General features: G+C 37.9%; 3 protein-coding genes and 1 long non-coding RNA gene across 5 annotated transcripts; 3 read left to right on the top strand and 1 right to left on the bottom strand.

Annotated features, from left to right (window-relative positions):
* Positions 1 to 1546: 1546 nt before the first annotated feature.
* On the bottom strand, positions 1547 to 1823 carry LOC113580796. Its single transcript, XR_003411000.1, has 3 exons — positions 1814 to 1823; positions 1697 to 1723; positions 1547 to 1610 (listed from the first exon to the last, which is right to left on the bottom strand). It is a non-coding gene; the product is annotated as an uncharacterized LOC113580796 (long non-coding RNA).
* Positions 1824 to 9225: 7402 nt separating this feature from the next.
* Positions 9226 to 10766, top strand: mblac1 (metallo-beta-lactamase domain containing 1). Its single transcript, XM_027015635.2, has 2 exons — positions 9226 to 9732; positions 10155 to 10766. Exons 1-2 carry the CDS (start codon positions 9328 to 9330, stop codon positions 10425 to 10427), a joined length of 678 nt encoding a protein of 225 aa, XP_026871436.2. The 5' UTR covers positions 9226 to 9327; the 3' UTR covers positions 10428 to 10766.
* Positions 10767 to 12963: 2197 nt separating this feature from the next.
* On the top strand, positions 12964 to 16664 carry LOC113580822 (lysophosphatidic acid receptor 6). Its single transcript, XM_027015631.2, has 2 exons — positions 12964 to 13093; positions 14219 to 16664. Exons 1-2 carry the CDS (start codon positions 13038 to 13040, stop codon positions 15246 to 15248), a joined length of 1086 nt encoding a protein of 361 aa, XP_026871432.2. The 5' UTR covers positions 12964 to 13037; the 3' UTR covers positions 15249 to 16664.
* Positions 16665 to 18814: 2150 nt separating this feature from the next.
* Positions 18815 to 22006, top strand: her8a (hairy-related 8a). 2 transcript variants are annotated; one of them, XM_027015633.2, is made up of 4 exons: positions 18815 to 19018; positions 19225 to 19320; positions 19424 to 19502; positions 19760 to 22006. In XM_027015633.2, exons 1-4 carry the CDS (start codon positions 18956 to 18958, stop codon positions 20248 to 20250), a joined length of 729 nt encoding a protein of 242 aa, XP_026871434.1. In that variant the 5' UTR covers positions 18815 to 18955; the 3' UTR covers positions 20251 to 22006. The 2 variants fall into 2 exon arrangements, with proteins under 2 accessions (XP_026871434.1, XP_026871435.1); XM_027015634.2 differs by having other exon boundaries at positions 19763 to 22006.
* The last annotated feature ends 3939 nt before the right edge of the window (positions 22007 to 25945 follow it).

Consider the following 25945-nt stretch of genomic DNA (forward strand, 5'->3'; position numbering starts at 1 on the left):
AAGCCATCCATGGCATCCTTATGAGATGCAAGAACCTCCTTGACAGGTTCCGCCTAATCTTAAGGAGCGGTTATACTCGGGGGGCCTTCCTGGTCTACAAAGCTCTGCATCCTGTCACGAAATGACAGCCCATCAACCCTGCGGTGAAACATTATTTAGGCAGCTTGTACTTGTGATCTTGTTCTTTTGGTTACCCATATCTCATGATCATAGGTTAGGATGGGTATGTACACTGACTGACCACAACCAGTTTTGTCCTGGGGCTAAACACCAGCTACCCCACCACAGACAAATTAATAGACTGCAACACTGCTGCCACCCACTTAATCTGTTTGTCAGTTCTTTTGCCATCACTCATGAACAAAAGCCCAAGATACTTAACTGTCCTATAAAGGGAGGAGTTCATCCAAGGGAGCATTCCAATTTTCTGAGAGAGTACCAGGATGTCAGACTGAAAAGTGCTGATTTTTATCCCAGCTGCTTTACATTTAGCTGCAAAGTGCTCAAGTGAGTGTTGGATGTCCACCACAGAGGCTGCTAAAGGACAACATTCCAGCCATGTCTATGCCTTGACACTGTGTCCATGAATCCTATATCCTAGGTGCAACTATCAGGTGGATTTCCCTTTCCAGTATCTCAGCATAGACTCCAATAGTCCATAGATGTAAAAAATATATGTGAGAATTCTGTAAAACTACTTTGGTAAACAGTGGATGTTATTCCTGAAGTATCACAATCATAAGCAAAACATAAGCTGAGCAACACAGCTATAGGTTTAGAGACAATAAAATAACATTTGCAAGATATTAAAATGTATTACACAGTTGCTATTGTCACTAAGAAGGTAACCTGCATTTTTTGGATCATAAGCACGTTCCTTTAACATTGACTGCCATACAGATTAAACTGTGACTTATTTGGCCATATTTTTAAAATTTCTGTAAATTCAAGCTGTAACCTGCACTTTTTTGTTCTTGAGGTTTAGTGCCAGATTTTCTATAGCTAAGATGACCAGTGCATTCCTGCTTCATAACAATGTGCATTTTCTGTGACAGCTATTTTACAGTGGATAAAAAGTCATAATTTGTCAAAACGTGAGAGATTCTGGATTTTTAACACAGCTCTCCCATCTAGATTCACGAACACAGGGAGGAGTGCATCTTCAAAGATCTGTATAAATGTGTAGATATGGAACCTATTCTTAGCATCATAGAAGGACACCTGCCCTTCCTGATAATCCACATACACTCCAACCACCTCAGGCTGCACAGATTCTGATAGCTTTGTATAGGGATCTGTACAGGCCCAGAGATTCTGGGATCCCTTCCAAATAGTCCAGTACCCTGTTCTTGGGATCATCTTGAACCGACCTTTTCTTGGAGCGGACGTAGCCGCTACTCCCAACCTCCAGCTTCCAGTTGTTGGTACCAGTATCTCCCAGTAGTACCTCCCAGTAGTGAAGCAAGTGAGCCCTAAGACACATGATGTCTCATCAAACTGTTCATGGTTATCCTGGTAATCATTGGGCAATTTTCTCTCATGAACTTCCAGATTGTCTTCTGACACAGATAGCCAGCGGTTGCAGGAACTTGGATCTAGACGAACATCAACTAGAGCAAAACATCAAGAGACATCATTTATATATTCAATGGATCAAATGTAGTAATGTGCATGAGCTTGTTTGTGTGTTTATTACCTGATGCACTCTGGATCCACTGCCAAACTGTGAGAAATTTTTTTTTTATTTCAACAAGATACTCTTCATGATGTACATGTCCTTCAATATTATTCTCATATTTCTAATAATTCCTACCTGAATCAGGGATGTATTTCTGGTTGCCTAAAGGCAAAAATATCAAATGAGGTTGCAGTCTTGTAGTTGGAAACTGACCATTGGTGAAAGGCTAGATGGTGAACACACTGTGCATGGCAACAGACTCTAACTATATGCTATGCGTTGTTTAAAATAAACAGGTCTAACTAATAAAAAGGCTGGTTCATCAAACGGCTTTTAGCGTGCCATCGTGAGGCAGTGATGGCTCAGTTGTTAGGGTACTTGACTTGTGATTGGGAGGTTGCTGGTTCAGGCCCTGCCACTGCCAGTTTGCTGAGCAAGGCCCTTAACCCTCACTTGCTTCTGTCTAGATTTGGGCTGCTTGGCAATATCCTAGCCCGTTGGTGGTGTGGTATTCAGTACCTCTGTTCTGCTGTGTATGATGATGATTTAACAAGCCATTTAGAATAAGAGTCCTTACCTGATTTCCATGTCCTCTGATTGGTTGTCAGCCATATTTTTGAAACATCCTCCTAAGTAGGAATGATCAGACAGAATTTATTATAACTAAAACAACATCATAAATATGACTCACGGCCATACTTTTATTCAGTTTAACACGACCTTAAGTGTGCTATTGCTTTTATTCAACAGTTCTATCAGTAACAATTATTAGTTAACAGTAATAAGCAATATATTTATGATTTGTTTGTTTATTTAATCATTCATATGGCTCCACCAACACAAATAGGTCCACAACTGGACTGGGACTGGATTCTTGCCAATCAACATATTGTCACATACCCCTCCTCAACTCCTCCCTCCAAGCCCACATAGCCTGTTGGCACTTGGATTTCTTGTGTCTGTATGTGTCTTGCCCCAAACTTGTTTGTCAATCACCTGCACCTGTCACTAGTTTCACTTCTTGAAACATTGTTTATTTAAGGTCCTCTGTTTGTTCCTGTTCTTGTTGGTGTTTGACTCTGTGTATGTCTCACCTTACACGATGCGCTTTGGCTGTCATATTGTGCTCTACCTGTTTGTTGTCTTTTCAGTCTAGTTATAGTTCATTCTTTTGCTTTGTTTGGTTTGTCCCAGTGCTATTACACTATACAACAACACTCACAGAATGACTCTTTTCCTATCAAACTATTTGGTCAGAAATAACTTATAGTCTTTAGCCGATGTGGAATACTTTATTCTGATTGGTCAGTCAATTAATTATGAATAACAAACCTGACTAACAATGTTATTTCTGTACAACAGAATGCTGAATCTTTAGGTTCTGCTACTTCTTCACACCTGTAATCTGATTCCATAGTTTTGTTACCTCAGAGTCACATGAGAGAAGAGACCACACCACAAACTGCAGGAAGGGAAGTAGTCCAGATAGCGTAGTCTCCTTCATAATATGGTTATTAAGAATTTGCTTTATGTCATCATGTTTCAGTCCCATATTCTGTTTGTAACACAGACACACACACACACACACACACACACACACACTTACTTCAGTCATAAGGTTCATGTTTACCTATAATATCCACAATTTGTATCATGATACTGTCTCTAACCTCTGTTACCATCTGTAACTCCCTGGCCCACTTCATGATCTTTTCAGTGTCTTTGGAGCAGTCAGACACATTGTTATTTTTAACCCTGTGTGAAGTCTCCTCCTGAATGAAACCTTTATTCACCACTGCCCTTGGCATGTTGAGTCTGTCCAGTTCTTTTGCCCATGACAGAATGAGATTCTTGCTGCTCTCTTCACTCAATGGGACAGTGGCTTTACTCAGGAGTCCCTTGTCTTTATCCAACATGTTTCTCCTTCGCTATAGGAATCAAAAGTGCACACATCCGTGCAGTTCAGTTTTCTATCAGTGCATTCTATCAGTGCACGCTAACTTTTAATTCTGTAATAATGATTAAGTACTTATTTGTATTAATTATATAATCTGCATAGAAGTTATCTGTATTAGTGATATAAATAATATGAATCAACCTGTATTAATGATAAATGGTGTAACAATAATAACTAACTTAAAATAAAATAAAATAAATGCTATGTACCTTAATATGCTCTACCTCCTTGGCCATGGCTTTAAGATAATGAATGCACTCTTCCAGGGTCTGTATTTGCTTCAGGTCAGGCTGCAGTGGAGAGATCATTTGTTTCAACAACCAACATTTTCAGTTACATAACCTACTCTTCCTGATCTCATGGATGCTTAATGAAATAGAGAGACTATTTTCAGCAGAATTCAGTGCTGAAGTTTATGGACTTTTATCAAATGTAATTAAATGTAATTAAAGCACATTCTAATTACATTTGAGGGATAATTCCATTTGTATTTGACTGGAATTATATAATAAAGAATTACATATCATTTGTACACAGATTTTTCTTAAATCATATATCAGCCTAACATTCCTAGATTCTTCACTCCTCACCATGAAAGTTCAAATGTTTGACACTAATTACATGACTCGACACAATGAGGCATCATAGAAATGTTTGGCTAAACGGCACATTCAGAGAAATAAACTGCAATGGATCTAGTGAATTTAGTTTGCCATGTTTTCATGATTTTAGGCACTTTAAAACAGCACTGATTAATTTCAGCATTTTTAAACATCAGTATCATATGAACATTTGTTGAAAATGCATTTGTAATATGTTTCCAGATAAATTTCAGTATATTTTTCCCCATTTCTGTTGTAGTCCATGAGTAAATGCACAGTCAGTGTTTTCTGTTTGTTTGTTTAGGCTCTGTGTTTCAGCATACTGAATACAAACTATCATTGCATTTAAAATAGAACAATGTCCATGAGTATAAAGTACAGAATTTCATTTTAAATGTTTTACATATTAATCAAGTTAGTCAGATCTGCTGGTATACACAGGCTACATAGCCATGCCACCTTACTTCACAAATGAGATGGAAGGTTTTAGATCTTAAGCAGATAATGTTTTTTCCTCCAGACTTTCCTTTACTGGTACAGGTTAATATTTGTCTGTCCATAAAACTTTGTCCTTTGTCTCCAGCCTTGTTGTGTACATTTATCATCGGTTTTACTGTTCTTAAGGATTACGTTTGCTATCACAAAGGTCACCAGTGCATTCTTGCCCTTTCTCAATGTGATAGTGTAGGTTGTCATGCAGCCCTCCTGTCCAGCAGCCCTGACCATCGAGACTAATGCTGGGGTACTTCACTACACTCCCCAGAATCCTCTGGGGAGCTCACTGTCCCCTGAGAACTAATGTTATACACCTGTGTTTAGCTATATATAATTTCTGTAGGTTAGTTGCTTCCTTGTGAAGTATTGCCTCTGTTCCTGTGAATGTACTGAGCATTATTCATTGTTTCCTGTACTCCCTGTGTTTTGACTGGTTCGCTTTTACTTGATTATGTCTTTGAATTGCCCAATTGTATTCGGTTGCCTTCAGGATTGTTTCTCTCTGGTTCTGTTTTGTTTTACTGGTTTTTTGACTATGATTTTGGATTTACCCTATATAATAAACTATTAACTGATCTGCACACGTCTGGCCCTTCCTGCCACATTACATTGGTTGTCTTTCACTGATTAATTTATTTTGAATAAATAAAATTAAAACAATCAAGTGCATGGTGCAAAATAGCAATAAATACCTTAAAATAAATCTGACACCTGTGAACATGTCATCACAATAAACATTTAAACTTATCACAATAAACAGCAATGCCATAAACATTGCAAATGTTTATGGCCCACACATTGACTACAGAAACAGCAGTGTGATAAATGCATGTTCAGCCCCAAGCAGCTCCATGAATTTTTAACTTTTTTTTTTTTTTCACAAAAGTCTGCCCTACAGAAAAAAAAAACAAAAAAAACAGATGGATTTTTGTCTGATTGGAAGCCAGAATGCTTGCCAGAATGCTTAGCTTTTGCTGCTCCTGGAAAACAGTCCAATTAAACGTTTTACATGCACAGGTATTTTGTTGAAGCCAAAACCAGGTGTAACACACACAATACACATAGATAGCAATCTACAGATGATTTCATCACCTTCTTTGAGCAGAAGGTTGCAACAATCCACCAGTTCTTTTCCTCTGTTTCACCTCTTCTCACCAGTGATCATACCTCTACATCTAACTCTTTGGCTTCTTTTTCTTCTTTCTTCACAGACAAAATCCTTCAACTCCCATCTTCCAGCAATCCATTCCTTCCACTATGTTTCAGATTATTTCAAGAGCTCTGCTTCCATCCACTTTTGCCATCATTAACAACTCCTTATCTCTGGACATGTACTTACTGCACTCAAGACCACCAGGGTGGTACCCTAAAGAAGGCCACACTTGACTTCTCTGACATAAACAATTACAGACTGGTATCTCTCTTCTTAAAAGTTCTTGAATGAGCAGTCTATAATCAATTATCTCTCTTCTTCATCCAGAAACAGCTCTAGAATCCCAATCAGTCAGGATACAAAGTCAAAGTCAACAGAAAAACTTTATGTTGCCAAAACTGCCAAATTGTCATCTGTCTTGATTCCTTCTTGACCTTTTAGTAGCCTTTGACACAGTAAACCTCAACATCTCCCCAACCTCTTTGTGACTGGCACTACATGGAAATGGTTCCTGTCCTATCTGGAGGGACGGTCCTATCAGGTAACATGGAGAGGATCCAAATCCAATCCACACAGACTCTCTACTGGTGTCCCCCAGGCTCAGTGCTTGGTTCTCTTCTCTTTGTACACTTACTCTCTTTATGATGTAATATCTTCTCATAGCTTCTCCTACCACTGCTATGCTGAGGACACACAACTAGTCCTTTCTTTCCAACCTTGTGACTCTCAGGTTTCCAGGCATATCCAGTATACTTGACTGACATTGCTTGGACGACAGCCCACCACTTGAAGCTTAACCACAGCAAAACTGAGCTTCTGTACATCCCAGGAACTCCAAATCCTCATAATGACCTCACAGTTTATTTCAAGAACTCCCTGGTCTCACTGTCTGAAGCTGCTCATAGCTTTGGCATAACTTTGGATAATCAGTTTTTGTTCTCAACTGATGTTTCAAACCTGACCTGGTCTTGCAGATTTCTCCTTTATGATTTATGAAGAATCTGGCCCTTTCTCTCACCACTTAGGTGCTTGGGCAGTTTTGTCATCTCTGAGGTTAACTACTGCTACTTGCTGGTTTTCCTCTATGCACCACCAGACCTCTACAACTGATCCAGAACACAGCAACACAACTAGTCTTCAATCGTCCAAGGTTTACGTCACTCCACTGCTGCGTTACCTTCACTGGCTTCAAGCTGCCGCCTGCATCAGATTTAAAACCCTGATGCTTTCCTAAAAAAAGCCAAAAATGGACCAGACCCTCCCTACATGACAATGGTCAAAGCCCAATCTGTACCACGAGTACTTCAAGTCTCATGGATGACAAGCATCTGGACCATTCTCTGTCCTGGCTCTCAGATGGTGGAGTGAACGTCCACTGGCTGTCCGAACAGCAGAATACCTTGCTATCTTAAAATGCAGACTGAAGACTCTATGTGTGGTGTATTTAAGTGATGCAGACTCTGTTTGTGGTGTATTTAAGTGACTATTAATCCTGCATCTTTGGAAATTTTGTACTAGTGTTTAACTGAACACTTTAGCATTTATTGTTTGGTATTTGTTGATATTGCACTTATATAGTACTTATTTTGCATTTCTAGTAGGCATCAGCATTGATTTCTGTATATACTAGAATTGTAGTTCAACAGCATCATTGACTCATCCTAGATTACTGGATAGGATGCATTCTATGAATAGATTACAAAGTACATTTGTATGCCACTCTGGATAAGAGCATCTGATAAATGTCAAAAATGTAAATGTATAAATGTAATCATTAAATTCATTTTATCGAGCTTTTCAAACATACAATATCACACAATCAAAATCAGTTATAGTCTCACTCACATGGAATATAAATCACAAACACATCTGCCTTCAGCTGATGCCTTAACACATCCCAACTGAAAGATCTGGCATTTGATAGATAGATCATAAGAGGAAATTTTTTCTAGAAAAAATCATTGTCCTGAAAGCCCACCAGAACTGCTTTGGGAAACTATGACAAAAGAGTTAATCAGTTAACCTCTAAATGGAATACCGTGAGAGAGAAAGAATAAGAAATAAGGTGTAAGCCTGCAGATGAAAGAAATTCAGGAATCCAAATGACCTTTATGTTACTCAGAGCAGGCTTTGTCCAGGGTTCAGAGTGCGTGGCCTCTGTTGTCTCTGGTAATTTTAAAACCAGTTTTGAAGAGAAACTGTGGCGGTCAACTGGAAGCATCATCTGAGAGAAAAATATAACAAACTTAAAAATCAGAAGGACATTTGATTTCTCTTGATTTTCTTAACACATTAATTCTAGATCAATTAAAACAGACCAAAGAAACAACTTCAAAACATTTTATCAAACCGACGGTTATATGTGATTATAGTTTCAACCAACAGATTGGCACAAAATTCTAAAAGAAACAAATAATTTGACCAATATAGACACAATCTGGTGTATACATGATATAAACAGAAAGTTGCTTGGTTAAGTAACTAAGGATAATTCTAAAATTAAACTACCAATAGTATTAATCCCAAATATGACATAAAAGATTAGAAATCATTATAACAAATCACAGATAAGTTTTTTCTTAGAAAATAACATACCGCTGTTTTCTTGGTTGAAGATGAAAGGTCTGTGTGCTGTGTACTGGAGCAGTTAACTGTAAGGAAGTGACACATTGTTTTTCCGAAAATGTAATAGTGCAAAGTTCACTGAAGATAAGGACAGTGAATATATAGGTTGTCATACATGCAATCTTTTTTTATTATCGCATATGGAGAATGTATATAACTATAGGTTATATGGCTTCAATAAATAATTGCATTAGCATGCAGAACTGATACATGAAAAAAGTCAAGAAAATAGTGCAAAAAAAAATTTTTTTTAACAACACAACGTGATATGAAAGGCTAGGTTTTAGTGATATGTACACCTCATTAGTCAGAATAGTTAGGTCTTTTTTTTCTAAAAGAAAAAAGAAAAAGAAGTCTGTCAAGTCTGTACATTACTGTGGTCTCTGCAACACGATGAATCAAACGAACTGTGTACCGTAATGCTGATATAATAATTCATAATTCCTGGACATGGGCATCCAAGAGCATCGATCAGGCAGCAATGAAAATAGGAAACTTAAAGGAAAAGAACTGATCTACACTCTTAGAACTTTATAGACCCATGGAATAAATGTTATGATTTTACACATTTTTCATATATAAACTGGTTCCCCCGCTTTTTTTCCTTGAGTTAGCCAATTTTTCATGATATAAACATAAACAACAGAAGATGGCGCAACTCTACAGTGCACACTGCGTAAATGTGGAATTTTGTTCTTTGTATGACTCCGTAGAAATAGCGCTAGGTAGCTTAACTCTTAAATGTAAAAAAAAACAAAAACAAAATTAAGACTGGACAGAATCACTCAGTCCTGGCATAGTACGTTTTCTACAATTAATGATGGACATGTGTTCTATAATAAAAACTGAGTGTGCCGATATTAAGGACATTTTGGGCGAACCTTACTGTATTTATGTGTTGAAACAAGGCTACTGTCTTGCTGAGCCAGATGGCTCTTTTCGGGCCGACGGCACTATCTCCTTACTAATTGGACCAAAGATTATTTTAGTGGACACGGGCGGTCCATGGGACCGAGACTTTCTACTCTCGAAGCTAACGGAGAAAGGTCTAACACCAGATGACGTGAGCTTGGTTATTTGTACCCACGGACACTCTGACCACGTGGGCAATTTAGGACTGTTTTCCGAAGCAACAATAGTCGTCGGAAGTGACATAAGCCAGGGAGACCGATACCTGCCTAATCAACTGGCCGAGGGTCTGCCGTATCCGATTGATGACCATGTAAGGAAGGATTTATATGCGTGGATACTAGCCCAGTTCGTTAGTACTACTACAATTTAATTTGCTATTGGTAGTTAGCCTTAAGACATAGGACTACAAGGGATTGCTCATTGTTGAATGATACAATATTAACTGAATTCACTATTTTCTTACACTATTTTGTTGAGATTTTAGACTTTAGATTGCTATGTTTATGTTTAGATTGTTATCTACTTTAGGTAGACTCATTAAAGGGCTCATTATTGAGGACAGTGTTTGCTTACGTTAGAAATTAAATATGTATTGGAAAGGGTTTTTGTGAAAAGGACCAAATCTGTATCAGGTTTCAGTCATAAATGAAAGTATGAAATCTGATATAGGTTTCACTCCCAAGTGATACGTTTGATCATATAATCATTAAGGCAAACATCTTTAACCACCAGGTGGCCATCATTCCCACTGCTGGCCATACAGGACGGGATGTCAGTGTTCTGGTTAAGGGAACCGCTGTGGGAAAAGTTCTGGTTGCTGGGGACCTATTTGAATGCTGTACTGATGAACATTCTTGGAAGGAGCTTAGTGAGAACCCAGAGGTGCAGGAGGTGAGTCGACAGGCAGCACTAAGCATTGCTGATGTCATCATTCCTGGACATGGGCCTCTATTCAAGGTGTTCAGAGAGACACCAAAGACAAATGAAGTCCTGGGATCTGTCTAGATTGCTGAGCCATACCTGGATGCATGATTGTACAACAATTTTGTTCATAGAAACCTCTGCTACTCTAGTACTGCTCTAGATTTTCTGTTGTTACTTAGTTCAGATCAGGGTTTCACCAATGTTTTATAAGATGTATTTTTCAGCATGTCACTTGAGATCTGAAAGCCTTGCCTTCATTAAAGTGGAAATTTACTTAGTTTTACTTATGGGCCCTTGAACATGAAATATCCAGTGGTTTGTCATTCAGATATTTTTAGGGCAGTATGCAGAGTCTTTCTTTTGGAACACTTTAAATGGTATACTTGGACTCACAAGCTAATAAAAATCTATTGAAGAAAGTATGATGTTTTTGAAGTTGAATGCTTTTTTGAATTCACTTAAATGTTTTCTGTGCATTTTGTTGTGTTCCCTGCGATAGTGACTAAAGAAGAGTATAGAACTTTAATCTGTGATGGCATTATAATGCCAACAACCTTTTATTCCAGGATTTCCTGAATGTCATTGGCTGCATACACAGAATACACAATAATATTACCACTCCTTCAGTTATGTGAAACCTTATTTTGTAGCATTAATGTACAATTCAGTTTTATTTCTGTAGAATTTCTAACAGCAGACATTGTCTCAAAGCAGCTTTACGAAAACCAGATCTAGACCCCCATTGAGCAACAGTGGCAAACAAAAACAGCCTCTGTCAAATTTGCATGCAATAACAATACTGTCAGGACTTTCAGTTCACAGTTTTTACACTTCACGTACATTACAAGTAATTGGCCTTCTCCACAGTCTGTATAATAAACTATGTAATGCAGCTTGTATTATCACCAATATTGAAGCCAAGGGTTCAGGCTCGGTCATGCATTTATCAGACCACATCTTGCAACAAATAATAAATTCTAGTTTATCTTAACAGAACTGTAAATAAACTACATGTATCCACCTGGAAATTTGCTTTTCAGATAGATCTTGTATAGAACTTTACAAGAAGCTAGGAAGAGGTAAGAATGGCCTTGTAAGGTTGTAAGGTTGAGGTTCTAATGATCTCTAATGCTTTATTAGCTGCTATCATCAGGTAGAAAAGTTCTCACGTTGGTTTGCTACTACAGTTTGTGCACTTCAAAACTGTTAAAGTGGCCCTCGTCTATTCTTAATTGTTACCAGTCATAACTTAGGTGAAAATGTTTTATTTTGTGGCCTTTGCTGTGACGTGTTTGAGCTGCTTTTCTAAAAATGATATATTATGTGCCAACTGCAGCTTGGGCTCTATCTGTGACTGCTTATGAAACGCCCTGTTGCCATGCAAAGTCTGAAAACCACATGCACATACGGTATTCATTTGAGGAAGTAAAGCTCAACTCTAAACTTAGTGGTTTTATTAAGGCTTAGCACATAAGAACTAAGCTAAAGTGTTTTATCATCTTTGATTTATACTTCTATACTTCATTTTTATACTTTCAAGCCTGTTTAAATCCACCTGGATTACACCTTTTAAAAGAATATGGACCATGACAATTTGTGCATAATGTTCATGTGTGTCCTATGCGCTCCTTAGTCAGATGTATGTATTGCGAAGTCTATTAAAAGTGGGAAAGCATAAAAGAAGAACCTCTCCAACAACCTCTCCAATTTTTCTTAAGTAATATATTACATGGGGAAGAATGTCTCCAATCTCACATCTGAATACAAAGTTCACCTTACAAGTGGACACAAGTGGATTTCACTGATCCAAGATCAGATTTAATATTATTGATTACTGAAGTTGCATTGATAAGGCTAGTGTAAGCCTGGCCCAAGATTAAGCTTTCTCACCAGAGTCACTCCCCTCCCAGTGAGCACATTAAAGCATTGATTGCAATATGGTGCATTCAGCTAATACCGTTTGTTCTTACTCTTATGACTTTTGATAACCTCTTTCATGATATTTCTTAACACACCGCACAGCCCTCTTTGTGCTTGATTATAACATGAAGTGGCACTGAAGGTGGTATCATTCTGTGTCATCAAAATGACATCAAACTGTATTGCGCTCTGTGAAACAGCATTACTGTAAAACAAACACAGTCACTATTCCCAACACTACCATCTACTCCTACGTTAATTACAATAGTGCATATCAACTCTGGTACAGTTGGCTCTCCTGGATCATGGCATGAGATACCCTGTGTAAGACGTGATCTTGTTCACAAAGCCTTTTTTGTCTGAAATTTTGGCCTTCAGTTACATTTTCTGCATTTTGAGTAAAATAACATTAGATATATTTAGGTCATGGGCACAAATGTGGCTTTACACTGTATGATGCAACCACACCTACAGAACTTTGTTTACTTGACTTTTGTGGTTTGCATGTTTCACACTGGAGATGTATGTCTTACATGGTAGGTGTATTTAATTTTAAGACACATAAACAGAGCCCCAGCCATGAGATGGGTCTATACTGCTTTTTGAGTTATGGGGTGTCAGAGGATGTGTTCAGATATCTGATATGTACATAATCTGATATGCATGGTTCTTTCCACAAAAAAAAGAATGCTTGAAAGGTCTGTGAAAAAAAACTGAGATGTATTTCCTGAGCTGTCATGGAAATAGAGTTTCTGTTGTGCATGAAGTCAAATGACAAATATAAATACAGCATCTCTTGAATCAAGCTTGGCAAAAATATTCTTCAGGTACGTGTCATGAAGCTTCTGATTTGTTCAGGGCTTTTATTTATCAAAAATACTTTGTAGTAAAGTTTGTGTGACAAGTCAATAATCTAAAAGAACAATTTATTGATTTCTTTTTATCTAGTTGAGTAGCATTTTTGATGAGTTGTGAATGCAAGACTAAGTGATATGAAAAATATTAAATGCTTGGTTTACTATAGATCCTGAATTCCCAACGCTAAATTATATCATATCATAAAGATTAATTTCTGCACATGTAGAAATTATTTATAAGATTCTTTCAAGATTGCAAATTTATTCTAAGTTTCAAACAGGAACAAAGAGATGCAAGGCATACTTTAATGAATGGATCATCTCAATCTTAAAACTATAAGGTGCTATAAATTACTTGGCAAACATATATAAAACAATATTTGTTGCAACTAAACTACTTACTCAAAGGATTGATATGAGCTAACTGTCAAAGGCTTATGAGGAAGTGTTTCAGGAAGTGACCAAAAGCAATATGCTTATCCTGCAGAAAACATTGCATCTGATCACAGTGTTTGACAGTGTGGTCACTATAATGCTTTTGGCACTGCAGTATGACAATGCTTTTAATGTCATATATGACTCAGTATAGGTATAGGATATTTAAAAATCAGCTGAAATAATTGTTCAAACTCTGCCTTATTATATTATTATATTGCACTAGTGTGTACTTTCAAAGGGTATTAACACGGCTCATAACCAGGAAGGTTTTAATATCCCAGATTAAATCAATTATATGGTATAACATTATATTAAATAATTAATTTGCTTTATATATAACCTTAATGTTATCTAATTTACTGCCATGATAGGTATTAGGCTTTTGCAAAAAGTACCTAATAAGAATATAAAATCTCCACTAACTTTTACATGCAAAAAATGTTATAGCTCAAACAGTCTTTTAAACTCATATATTATTAGGGCTTTGCTGCTAAAGACCATTCTCTTTCAAAGAAACAGAATAGTTACTTTTTTTCCACCCTTGAGCATATTGCTATTTTTGGCTCTTTTGCATGTGTAAGTAATTACTTATGTATTTTCTTGCCTTACAAGAGTTTATGTGTCATCATTATTGTTCTTCTGATTGTTCCATTTCAGCATACAGGAAGCTAGTTGTGGACACCAACCAAAAAGAGGAATTATGCGATTAAACTCAACAACCCTGGATGGTCTAGTTGCACTGTGTTTGAATCAAACACAAGGCCAGATAAACGTCACCTTCATTGTTGTGTATGCTCTGGTCTTTGTAACTGGGCTGGCCCTCAACCTCATAGCACTTGTGGTTTTCTTTTGCCTGACCGAGCTGCGTTCACAAACCACTGTCTACATGACCAACCTAGCCCTAGCAGACCTTCTTCTAGTTTGTACTCTACCTTTCAGGATCCTTCATCACTGGGGTTTTGGTTTATCTCAGATGACCTGTGAAGTGGTTGGTCTTATACTGTTAGTAAACATGTATGGAAGCATATTTCTTCTCACCTGCATTAGCCTCGACCGCTGCATGGCTGTTTGCTTCCCTTTGTCTTCCCAAGTACGTGAAGGTCGCAAAAAGGCACGACTCGTGTGCCTGGGGGTTTGGATGCTAACCATAGGGGCTAGCCTCCCCATGTATCTGTCTAAGATCAAGATGATCAAAAACAACACAGAGAATTGTTTTGGAGGCTTTCCACACTATGCTATACAAACGACTGCACTTACCTCCTCGCTAACAATAGGATTTGGCTTGCCACTGGTAATCATGGGTCTCTCTTCCTGGAGCCTTGTGAAGGCTATTAGAAAAAGCACTGCAGTGCAGACAACTGACTTGTTCGACAGTCACAAGATCCAGAGGATGGTGGGCATTAACCTAACCATCTTTCTCTTCTGCTTTCTTCCATATCATCTTATGTTGGTAGTGCAGCACTTTTACATAAACCATAAGAAGAGTTTGCCATGCTCAGTGCTATCTGCTCACCACAACAGCCTGATGGTAGCTTGCATGAATGCCACTCTGAATCCAGTGACTTACTACTTTACCAAAGAGACATTCCGGAAAAATGTAGACATAGATGCTGTTCGGAGGATGTGGCCCATGAACAGTCACAGCTCTGATGGAAATACCCCTTGCAGACGACCTCTGAGTACTTAATGGTTAAAACATGTTTTTTATCTAGGCAGATATTGAAAATTATATTGACCACATATAGCCTGTATTATTATTGTAACTGGGTATTGAGAAATGCAGTTTCAGTTGCATTCCTATATTCACAAAAGTAAAGGATTGCACTGACCTGCAAGTTCATTATTTGATTCTGCAATTAATTTCTTATGCTGTGTGAAGGGCATTTCAATTAGATCTCAAAATGGAACTGATGCAATATTATTACCATGAGTTGTATTTCTTTGCCTTGAGCAAAGCAGTAGAGCAGTATTAACAGCAAATATCTCAAAGGCCATTCACAAAAGTACTTTTATGTGAAATAAAAAACAAAAAATAGCTGTAGATTCAACAACATTACAAACTGTACTGTTTGTACTCAGAGAAGTTAAAGTCAAAGATTAATTTAAGTGTATAGTACTTCATACAACATACACTGTCACAAAAGCAGCTTTACAAAAATGTAGGTGGAGATCCCTATTGAGCAAGCCAGTGGAGACAGCACAGTGGCTGTTAGTACTACATGCACATTTTAGTTGACTTAGTGGAGAATGATTCATACTAAAACTTCAGTTGGTGCTACTATGCAATATCTAGTGACCATATCACAATATTTAGGGCATCAGTGGTGATGACAGCTAACTCAGTCCAAAAACATTTGTCATTTTAAAAAACAGCACCTAGTCCTGTACATACTACACTATAAAAACAGCACAGAGATATCATCAGAATTCTTGCCCTAAGCCGATTTTTGGTTTAATAAATTTGTTTTTCTTACTGCGTTCCTTTGATGTTCGATACCTCTGACCTGTCGACTCTGTTGGAGGAGCAGCCCAGTGGAGAGAGATCAAGCAGAACTACTTTCCTCCACATTGCCAAAAATTGTTATGTTGGAAACAGAAATTAACAATACAGATGGGGCTTAATGAATGAACAAATATTATTTACCTTCAGAGTAACAAATTCCATCTGAAAACAGGGTCACTCAGTTTAGTGTAATCTGGTAGCCTCTTGTCATCATTTTAAAGCACCACAGTAAATTGGCTATTGAATGCCCTCATTGTAATTCTCATCTATTCCTCCTGAATGGTCTATAGTTTTCTGTCTTCTATCATCTCAAGTAAAAAAAGGAAAGCACTGCATATGCATATATGTAAATATATATAATAACCACTGAGTAGTTCAGTATTTTTGCAGTCTAAGCAATTAAAATACTTCTGCACATGCCATGGTATAAAACTGAATGTAAATGTAAATGTAATTGTTTCATCTTACCACTTTGTACTTTGGGTTTATAAGTTTTCAGGATCAAAATGTTTTATAAAATACTTGTGACACTTTAGACACAAGTTATTATATATGACATAATACTGAGTGTGTGTGACATTTTTCAAATAAAGTGGGTGGTCTTTGAGTAACATCTTATTGCCTAAAAGTTTACTAATAACTAATACTAAACTTTACTAAGGTTAATTAATTAGTCCACCATTAGTCCAGTTAGTATGCAGACCTGCTTGGATCCTTTACAAAACACACCAACATACTGCATAATGAGCATATAGTAAATGTGAAATTAAACATTACACATTATTTTTATGGATCGTTACACTCTAGATGTAGCCTATTTGCTGTAGCAAATTCTAATTCACAAAAATACAACTACAAAATTGACTTACTACTCTTAGTTGAGTTATGAAACTATATGGCACGCGTTTCCTGTAACAAGAGATGGTCATGGCTTCTGTATATATATAGCTTCCTTTCTGATCTATATGACAAGTTTTTACCTCACCTCCCCTGCTTCCTTCTGACGCCTACACTCATCTCTAGTGACCTTTTAGTGCAAGCAGCAGCCCTGCTGAAATTCAGTGCCAGTTTTTGAAACAGTTATTACCACGATGTAGCGCCATTTGGCCAAAATAGACCAGACGGCAGCAACAGTAAGAGCAAAAAACTGCCGCTGTTCTGTTGTTAGTGCCGCAAGACACAGACTTGGTATTAGCAGCGTGGCTGTTATATGGTAACAAAATGTTAAGATATTTTCCAATAACTTTTAGCCCACCTGTGTGAAGGTCCTTTTAAGTTTTTTGGGGAAGATGCAGGTTTGGTGGGGGGAAAAAAAAGATAAAATTAGGTCTAAGTGACATGAATGTATTGATCCCAGACAAATTTGTGTCCCCATCCCAAGTCTGAAACAGCCCAGAAATGTGCGCGATGGCAGTGCTAAGTTTCCATTCCGAACTCACGTGACTCGCAAAGCGCAGATATAATTTTGTCACCGTCCCAGTGACCTGCTTAAATACGAAGCTACTGGTTGTTGTTTTGCAGTTAAGATGCTTCTTCCAAGTGAACAAAAATCTGAATGCATAAAAATCTGCAAATTTAATAATTTAGTTAGACTGATAACCACATGTAAACAGATTACTGACGTTATCAAACCAAGTTTGTGTGTTCATTTAAATTTGTATGAACGTAGACGTTTTAAAGTCAGCGACCAACGTTCAGGCTGTTTTGTAGGCCACCTTATTCTGAACAAAGAAAATGAAACGACTGTATTACCTCTCAAACTAAATGCCCGTTTGGGGTTGTAGATTTTATTTATTTATCGTATCACAGGCAACAGCTATCTGTTAACTAGATCTAACTTTTTAAACAATTTTTTGGCGGCGAAGATTCTTGAGGTAGGTATGTGTGTTGGCAGAAATCAAAACGTAACCGTGGGTTTTAGAATATAACATGTACATACTATATCCTCGTTACAAAGTGTTAAAAAGAAAAAAAACTAAGACCGGTTTAAATGCTTTAAGATTGCCATTAAAGCCTTGGCACCTTGTCTATTATTCTGCTGACTGTGGGTCATTACAGCCGGACAGCAGAATAAAAAGGTTTTAGCGCGCTTCACTGGAGTGTGGCCGGCCCAGAGACAAAGGCGCGAACAAAAGGAAAAGCGGAGCGGGGTATGTGTGGTCGTAGTGAACAGAAAGGGATCAACCTAAAGAGAAGTTCCTTCGGTGTTTTAAGACTTGGAAAAAAAACATTTTATTGTTATGCATGGGCATCCTACAGCTGTCTCCTACCGTTGTGCACTCTCAAATATGTTTAGTCGTTTTTTTCAGGGGGTATTGGGGGCATGGGGTCTGAGGTATGTAATTTCCGTGATCAGTGGATGCTTCGTCAGATGGTTCTTAGAAAATGTAAAAAAAACCAACACACAACTATAAACTAACCTATTAAGATACGCATTTAATTCTGTACATCATCGCGCCTTGACAGATCATCAATCGACATTCTTTAAGTCTAAAGTAAACTATTTTTGCAAAGCACAACGTTCTGCAAAAGATCGCTGATAAAATGGTCTGACCCGCTTGCAAACCTTTTAAAACAGTTTAGAAAACTTCAAATCTCTGCGGTATCGTGCGACACTTGGCAACTCCGGCAGAAGCGTGGAACCCGCGAGACTGTGGGAAAGTGTGGTGCCAGAAGCACCCATACATTTTCATGTTAATTATTATGGGTAGTCGAGGGAAGGGGTGGGCATATGTTTAAAACGAGTTCACATGCAGCTATTTCCCAGTTTACCTGCAAGCCAACACTATAAATCACATCTTTGGAAGAAAGTAACCCGTATTGCGACGTAGTTGTACTTTTTTTTGCAAAGGTTTTAGTTTTAGTTCAGAAATAAACTTTTGTACCGAACAATGACTGCCTCTAATCTCACCAATGGATCAGAGAAGAATTTCAACTCCAAAGAGGAAAGAAAGGTAGATTTATCTTGTACGATTATTTGTATAGCAGTTGGACGAAAAGCGTTGTAATATCGCTGTTTAATGTTTCTGTTACTTCGTAGCAAGTAAATAATTACAATGGTGATATTTTATTTGTAGTATCACGTGAACCGCCTTCTGCAGCTAACTTTGCACTCACAGCGCATTTGTTACAATAATCACCAGTCTCAACATATTTTTAGCTTCGAAAACCACTGATAGAGAAGAGACGTAGAGAACGTATCAATTCAAGTCTAGAGCAACTGAAGGGTATTATGGTGGATGCCTACAATTTGGATGTGAGTAGCTGCCAATAAACCATCTCTTGTGCTCACATACTCACACCCCCCCACCTGTTGTTCCTTGATGCATAGTTATTTTCCCTCCTATTCCTTTATTAAGCAATCCAAGCTAGAAAAGGCAGATGTTCTAGAGATAACTGTGCAGCACATGGAGGGTCTTCAGAAGACTCACGGGCCAGGTGAGAGTTATGTTGAGATTTATGGTGAGACCTGTTTGTGGTGATATTTACAGTGTGTCATTTTTTTCCCTGAGCTTTCCACAAACCGAGGAAGAAATGTGTGCTACAGAAAATTAACAACATCAGTTGCATTTACACAACAAAGTATAATGCTTTATATTTTCTGCCTTTGTTATAATAACTTGAGAAGTTATGCAAAAACAATTATGCATAATACAGAGTCTGGATGTCTACCATCTCTCTACATTGTTTTGTAGCAGGTTGCCAGGGACCCAGCATGGCGTTTGAATCCCGCCACCGTTACAGTAGTGGCTATATCCAGTGCATGCACGAGGTGCATAATTTGCTCCTTAACTGTGCAGGCATGGACAAATCCCTGGGAGCCCGACTTCTAAACCACCTTCTAAAGGCTCTGCCCCAGATGACTGGAGAGAACAGTGCCAGTGGAAATACTGGCAACAACACTGCCTCCAAGAGCCCTCTCCCCACCTCCCCTTCCCAGTCACCGCTCCCCCTTGTCTCCTTTGCGCCCCGCTCTCTTCACCTCCACACTCCTCCTGCCACCCCTCCCTCACCCAGCAGCCCTCACTGCTCTCCTGGACTCCTCCTGCAGAGAGAGGGTGGTGGCAGCAGGTACCAGGAGCAGCCCTCCCCACCTAGGTCATGCTCCCCCCAACCTCCAGCGCATGCAGAGGCCCTTCCCCCCTTCTTCCCAGGGGGCAACCCCTCCATGTGGAGGCCGTGGTGATTGAGTGTAGCCCTCCCCCATGTTTTCCTTGCCCCCTGCCTCCACTGTTCCCTAATAGTGTCCATTACATCCTCCTCTCCTGGGATGTTTGAGTGCCGGGATTTTCACTCTGGGAGCACAGAGGTCATGGAATAATAGCAGGTCTCAGAACCCCTGAGGGTTTTGTTGCATCATTTGAAGCACCGTTCTGTATGGCTGATTTATAATGGTGTGTGCTTAATTGGAGTTTGGAAAACAAAGACTGTTACCAAGGTTACTTCCTCAGAATGGGGCATGGGTGGGAAAAAAAAACAGCTACTTCTCACTTAATGGTATTGAACTGTTACTTTGGTATGACTGGAGTTTCTTTTTGCATTGAAACTCTGTGTTTGTATGGTTCTTTTTATGTTTTCCCCTTTCTGTTTTTTCAAGGATTGTTGTGGGTTTATGTGGCAAAGGATTTCTGTTACAGTATAATGGATGTGTAAATATCTCATGGTAAATATCTCATTGACAGTGGCTCAAAGTGGAAGAAGTTGTAGTAAATACTTAATTCTTGTATATTACAAGAAGAGCATGAAACTGGTTCCTCATATTGAAGCAAATGAAACCATTTTCCTTCTTTAAATGTTTGATATCTGTGTGTATAATTGTTTTATATTGATAGTGAGCAGCTAACAATGGTGGTGATGAAAGAAAGTAAGTTTTTGTTTCTAAGAATGACAAGATCCTTTGTGGATGAAAATTTATTTGCAAAATGATCATTTTTAGCTCCTCTGCTCATTCTCCAGCTTTATGTACAAGTAAAGTTGTAAATGTGTATATTCTTTCTTTGTCACGCCTTTCATTATGTTAAAGCAGTTACAAGTAGCCACAGAGGGCCCTATCCTGACTCCCGTACCAGAGCTGTGACTAGTAAATAGGTGCTTCCACCTACTGGTCGATTGCAGAATTTCTAAGACCGTAGTTTAAAAACTGCTGAATATCAAATTACTTATTCTGTATATATTAAAACAAAAAGTGGCCAGTGATAGCCCTTGGATAAATATTGTTGCTGGGATGAAAATGCACATGTTGGAATCTGGAATCATCAGTTCAAATATATTTCTCTTCCACTGACAGAAACATCATTACAGTTCTAGGATATGATAAGAATAAGTCTGCCAAATGTTCATCATTTTAATCTGATGAAACTAAAAAATCTGTACCATACTTGGACAGTTCACACTACAGTGAATTTCAATATAAAATTAGAATAAATGGCATGTTTTTTGTATTTGTTTACATTTACGTATATTTCTCGCATAATCATTACTAACAGAAGAAAGACCAAGCTTAACCTTATGCTAATAAAACAAATGCTTATAATTAAATCATTCAATAGATTGCTTATGTCATGTATTGAAATGCATTGCTATTAAGGTTGGCTATAGACATATAACAGGCCAAGATTTCTGAGCTATAGGCCATTGTCAGAATAAAGACACAAAGCACAGAACTATTTAACATTTGAGTTGTTTAAATGTGCATGTGAAGTATTGTTTGCCATTTGTCAGCGTCCTGAGCAGTATCTTTTTTTCCCCCCTTCTTCTAGTCGCCTCGGTTTTTGCTTTTACCTTGTTTCAGAATCTCGTTTTTGTACTTCTGCTCTCTACCAACCTGGTCTTGCAGATTCATCCTATATCTCGGAATAATTGTGTATTACTTCTGGTATACTTTTGGGTGACAAAGGTTGGGTTCTGTGTGTTGTAGTACCACAATAAATGTTTGTGTCTGACATTTCTTTTTAATTTCCACCATCACTTCAAGCAATCTTAATGGAATTTCAGAGTACGAAGAAACATTTAAACAAAAATATAAAATATTTTTTACACATTCAACTAACAACAATTGGCATGTCTCCTGACTGAAAAGCTTCTGTTCACTGGTGATTTATTGCGAGCTGTTTCTAAGGGATTTTGTACCCACACCCAGGAAAGAGGATTTCACTTTGTGTGCAGGATAACAAAAGAACAGATCATTGAGCTGAATGCTAGTTGGTTTAAAAGACACACCAGTTAATCTAATTAACCCTGCTTTGACTGAGCAATAAGTTGATATTTTATGTTGACACACAATGCACTCTCCTTTAAAGAGTTAAACAGCCTGCACAGCTGCTTTTCCATTTCTGTTAAACAAAGATTTTGGCATTTCAGTTGCATTCCAAAACAAACAAAAACTAAATTGGCCTTAAAAGGAGCATATGCCCTTTTTTCTTTGGTCACTTCCATTCCACTATATAGGAGGATCCTCAGCATATTTCATATTCAAGAAACCTCTTGACTGACAGCCATCAAATATAGCAGTCCTGAACAAGTATGGGGCATAATCATACCCCACATGTATAAGCCCAAAAAGGGACACTAGGAAAACATATAGTTGGGTGTGGTCCTGAAAATCATCAAAACCTTATAGCAGCATATCAGTGGGACTACTTTGCTTCAAATTCGGCATTTAAGTTAATGTAATTGGTGCAGGTTTTAACGTAATTACGGTAGGCACGTCCAATTGTAATTTTATGGTAATACACCTGACGGTAATCTATTATGACAACGTCTTCGTGTGAGCACAATAAAGGGGACTTTCAACACTAAAACAATCTTCATTGTCAGTATTGGTTTCTCTGGAATGATTTGACGGAAGCTCTGATGTGCTGGTTCTTTTTGGATCTCACGGATGGTGATGTATGGAAGCTTTAATGTGCAATGAGCCATCAATGTCATTTTTCTCCTGATGTGAATGGAACTGTCCTCTGTCACTGATTAGTGTACCGATAACATGGCTGTTCTTTGAATATGTTAATACTATAGATGATGTTCCCATACATTAAAGATCCACTAAGGTGAATGTACCTCAATATACTATTAAAGTGAGTTCTAAAGGTTTGCAAGTGTCTAGGGGACATGAGAATGAATGAGAATCAGAATGGTAATATTTTGTGTCTCTACAACATTAGAAAACAGTAATAACTTGAGGCTTTGGCTTGGATATCTTTTCACACTGCTAATAATGTGTTGGTAATGTTAGGCAACCTTGGCCCTGCATGCCAGGTCTGACTACTTTGTAAAGATAAACATCCAGATGTGTTATTAAAAGCATTTATTTGTAATATCAAAATAAATAGAATTTTAAAATAATGTTTTGAAATTCCCCACTGAAAAAAAAAAAATCAAAACAAGCAATGTGATATCCATGTCATATGATACATAAGTAGCTGTTATGTATGGTCCTCATTCCAAAATGTGCTAATATCGGCAACTTCTTGACCAGAGATCATGCATATGACTGCATGCAGGAGAAGTATGACATCAGGGGTTTCTGCCAGAAAACATCTTTCTCCACTTGTCATATGCACTTGAATTAGCTATCCCATCTTGCTCATGCTATATTAACAGCTTATGTGGATGACCTTTATCATTATATGCTTTCTTTATCATCATTATGCTTGCTTTGTTGACAACCCCAAAGTTATATGAAGTTTTCTGTCAGAATTATTGTACTGAATATCACCACCATCTAATTCACCAGCTTAGCTATCTGTCAAACTATTTTGAATAATATTTGCTAAAAACTTTGTCAACATCCCCAAGCCATACAGAATGTCATGTCAATATTTGACATGAATCACTGTGCATCTTGGCAGGCTAACGTTGTCGACATTATCTAGCACATCTCACTCAATGGATAAAAGTACCAGAAAAATAACTGGTTGACCAACATGTTGGCTTGTATTTACTGTGTCCTGAGGATAAATGGATGCAATAATGTTGGGCTTCAACAAGTTCTGTGGAAAAATCGTTTTTTTATAAATAACATTTTCAAAACACTGTTTGGCAAATGGCTACCGCAAACCAGAGTTTTCTCTGAAAGCTGGAACGGTCTTATTTTTTCAAATAAATGGCACCCATTTCTGATTTTTAGAACCTTTGTAAACATATGAAGGCTTACAGTTTTTCCTTTTGCAGCTTTGAACTGAAAAGAGAATCTCTGCCATGGTTTTGAAAATAGTGAAATTTGCTAAATACAATACTATGGTAGTCTTCTCTAAAACATCTAATTTCACCCTAGCATTATGCTAATGATATGAAAAGCCACATTCCCCTAGTTGATGGGATTGGCTCTTTAGGTTTGCGACATATGAAAGCCTGGCTGTTTGAATCTGTATAATGACACAGAAGATAAGACCTACCTGGTTTCATGCTCTTCTACGTGGCTGGCTGATCAACCATTACTGCAATTGATGGTATAACTATAGTGTTCATTTGAAATGAGTTTATGAGAATATTGAAGCAGAGCAGAATTTAGGTCTTATGTTCCCTTTGAAGTGATGAGGCAAAGAAGTCACTGAAGTTTAGACTGTAGAGTTTCTTTAGACTAAACTTTAGACTGTAGTGTTTCTAACTGAAATACTTGAATTGAACTAATTGAATAGATTTCAAATGTATGACCAATTAAAATTTTCATTTAGCATACATTTGAGAGACTCCTGAAGTGAGTTTGAATATTAACATACAATTCTTAGTCCTGGTTCCCATCATTGGTGCCAACTAGCATTAGTTTGACTGTACTGAAATTACATAAATAGTGCCAGCCATATTGTACCTATACCTACCATGAGAACTAATTTGGAAATTAATCAGAAAAGTGATTAAAAGAGTACAGCCATACCCAAAAGTAGGGTCTCCAAGGATTCCAGACCTTACTTCTCTAGTTCCTCTTTAACCCATTCACATTCATCAACACTTGGTATGCAGCAGATTATACATCACATAAGTTTAACTTTGCTTCAAAATGCCAAGTTCTATGAAATTCAGCAACACTCTTACACCACAGTACAAGTGGCATTTGAATACATGTATGTCTTTCCTCTTTTATTTAATAGTTTTTTTTTAATTCAATGGTTTTTAGAGACATACAAGTAGGTTTCAGCTCTGCAAGTTACATACAAAGAGTGAGTACTGGGATTGGAATTTAGGCCTTTCCAAATATTTGAAGTGCTTTTTTATAAAGTGGGTACTTTTGTTGTACCAATTGTAAACACTGCAGAATCTGATTAATGGATATGCTTTTTCCAGCTGTAAGCATCATAGAATCTACACTGGAGATCAAAATTAGAGAACAATTTATTAACACTTGATTTTTTCAGAAATAATGTAATTCATTGTCCTGCATGAAATTTTGCTGGCTGATTGAGTGATGAATGCAAGGAAGGAACCACGTGTTGAAGGTTCTGATACACACTTGCATTCACTCTGTCATGTAGCTATATGAGAGGTCCAAGTCCTGCTGCCAAAAACATTCCCCAGACCATGACACTTCCTCCTCCACCTTTCACTGACTTCTTTACACACTTTGGGTTCAGTCATTCCCCAGTTTGTCAATAATGTTTCCCATCAGACCCAAATAAATTAAGCTTGCTTTCATCACAAGAGTGAACTCTGGACCACTTCTGCTCTGTCCACACAACATGCTCCTCAGTAAAGGTTAGTCTAGCCTTTTGATTCTTTCTGCTAATGAGAGGTTTGGTCACTGCAGAGTGGGCTTTCAGTCCAAATGCTCTTAAACCTTGAGACGCTGTATGACAAGACAGAGCCTTACCCTGTTCAGTGCTGAACCAGCAAGCAATTACAGCTGCAGTGTTGAACCGATAGGGTCACCCCTTTGGCCTTCAGCCAGA

This window comes from Electrophorus electricus, chromosome 19 (genome assembly GCF_013358815.1).
Source record: "Electrophorus electricus isolate fEleEle1 chromosome 19, fEleEle1.pri, whole genome shotgun sequence".
Classification (NCBI taxonomy): domain Eukaryota; kingdom Metazoa; phylum Chordata; class Actinopteri; order Gymnotiformes; family Gymnotidae; genus Electrophorus; species Electrophorus electricus.

Excerpts from the sequence above, each read along its gene's own strand:
- mblac1 (XM_027015635.2), top strand. The coding sequence starts at position 9,328 with ATGATGGACATGTGTTCTATAATAAAAACTGAGTGTGCCGATATTAAG. Across the intron at positions 9,733-10,154 it reads CGTATCCGATTGATGACCAT|GTGGCCATCATTCCCACTGC; the intron begins GTAAGGAAGGAT and ends TTTAACCACCAG.
- her8a (XM_027015633.2), top strand. The coding sequence starts at position 18,956 with ATGACTGCCTCTAATCTCACCAATGGATCAGAGAAGAATTTCAACTCC. Across the intron at positions 19,321-19,423 it reads TGGATGCCTACAATTTGGAT|CAATCCAAGCTAGAAAAGGC; the intron begins GTGAGTAGCTGC and ends TCCTTTATTAAG. Across the intron at positions 19,503-19,759 it reads TCAGAAGACTCACGGGCCAG|CAGGTTGCCAGGGACCCAGC; the intron begins GTGAGAGTTATG and ends ATTGTTTTGTAG.
- LOC113580822 (XM_027015631.2), top strand. The coding sequence starts at position 13,038 with ATGACAAATATAAATACAGCATCTCTTGAATCAAGCTTGGCAAAAATA. Across the intron at positions 13,094-14,218 it reads TTGGCAAAAATATTCTTCAG|CATACAGGAAGCTAGTTGTG; the intron begins GTACGTGTCATG and ends GTTCCATTTCAG.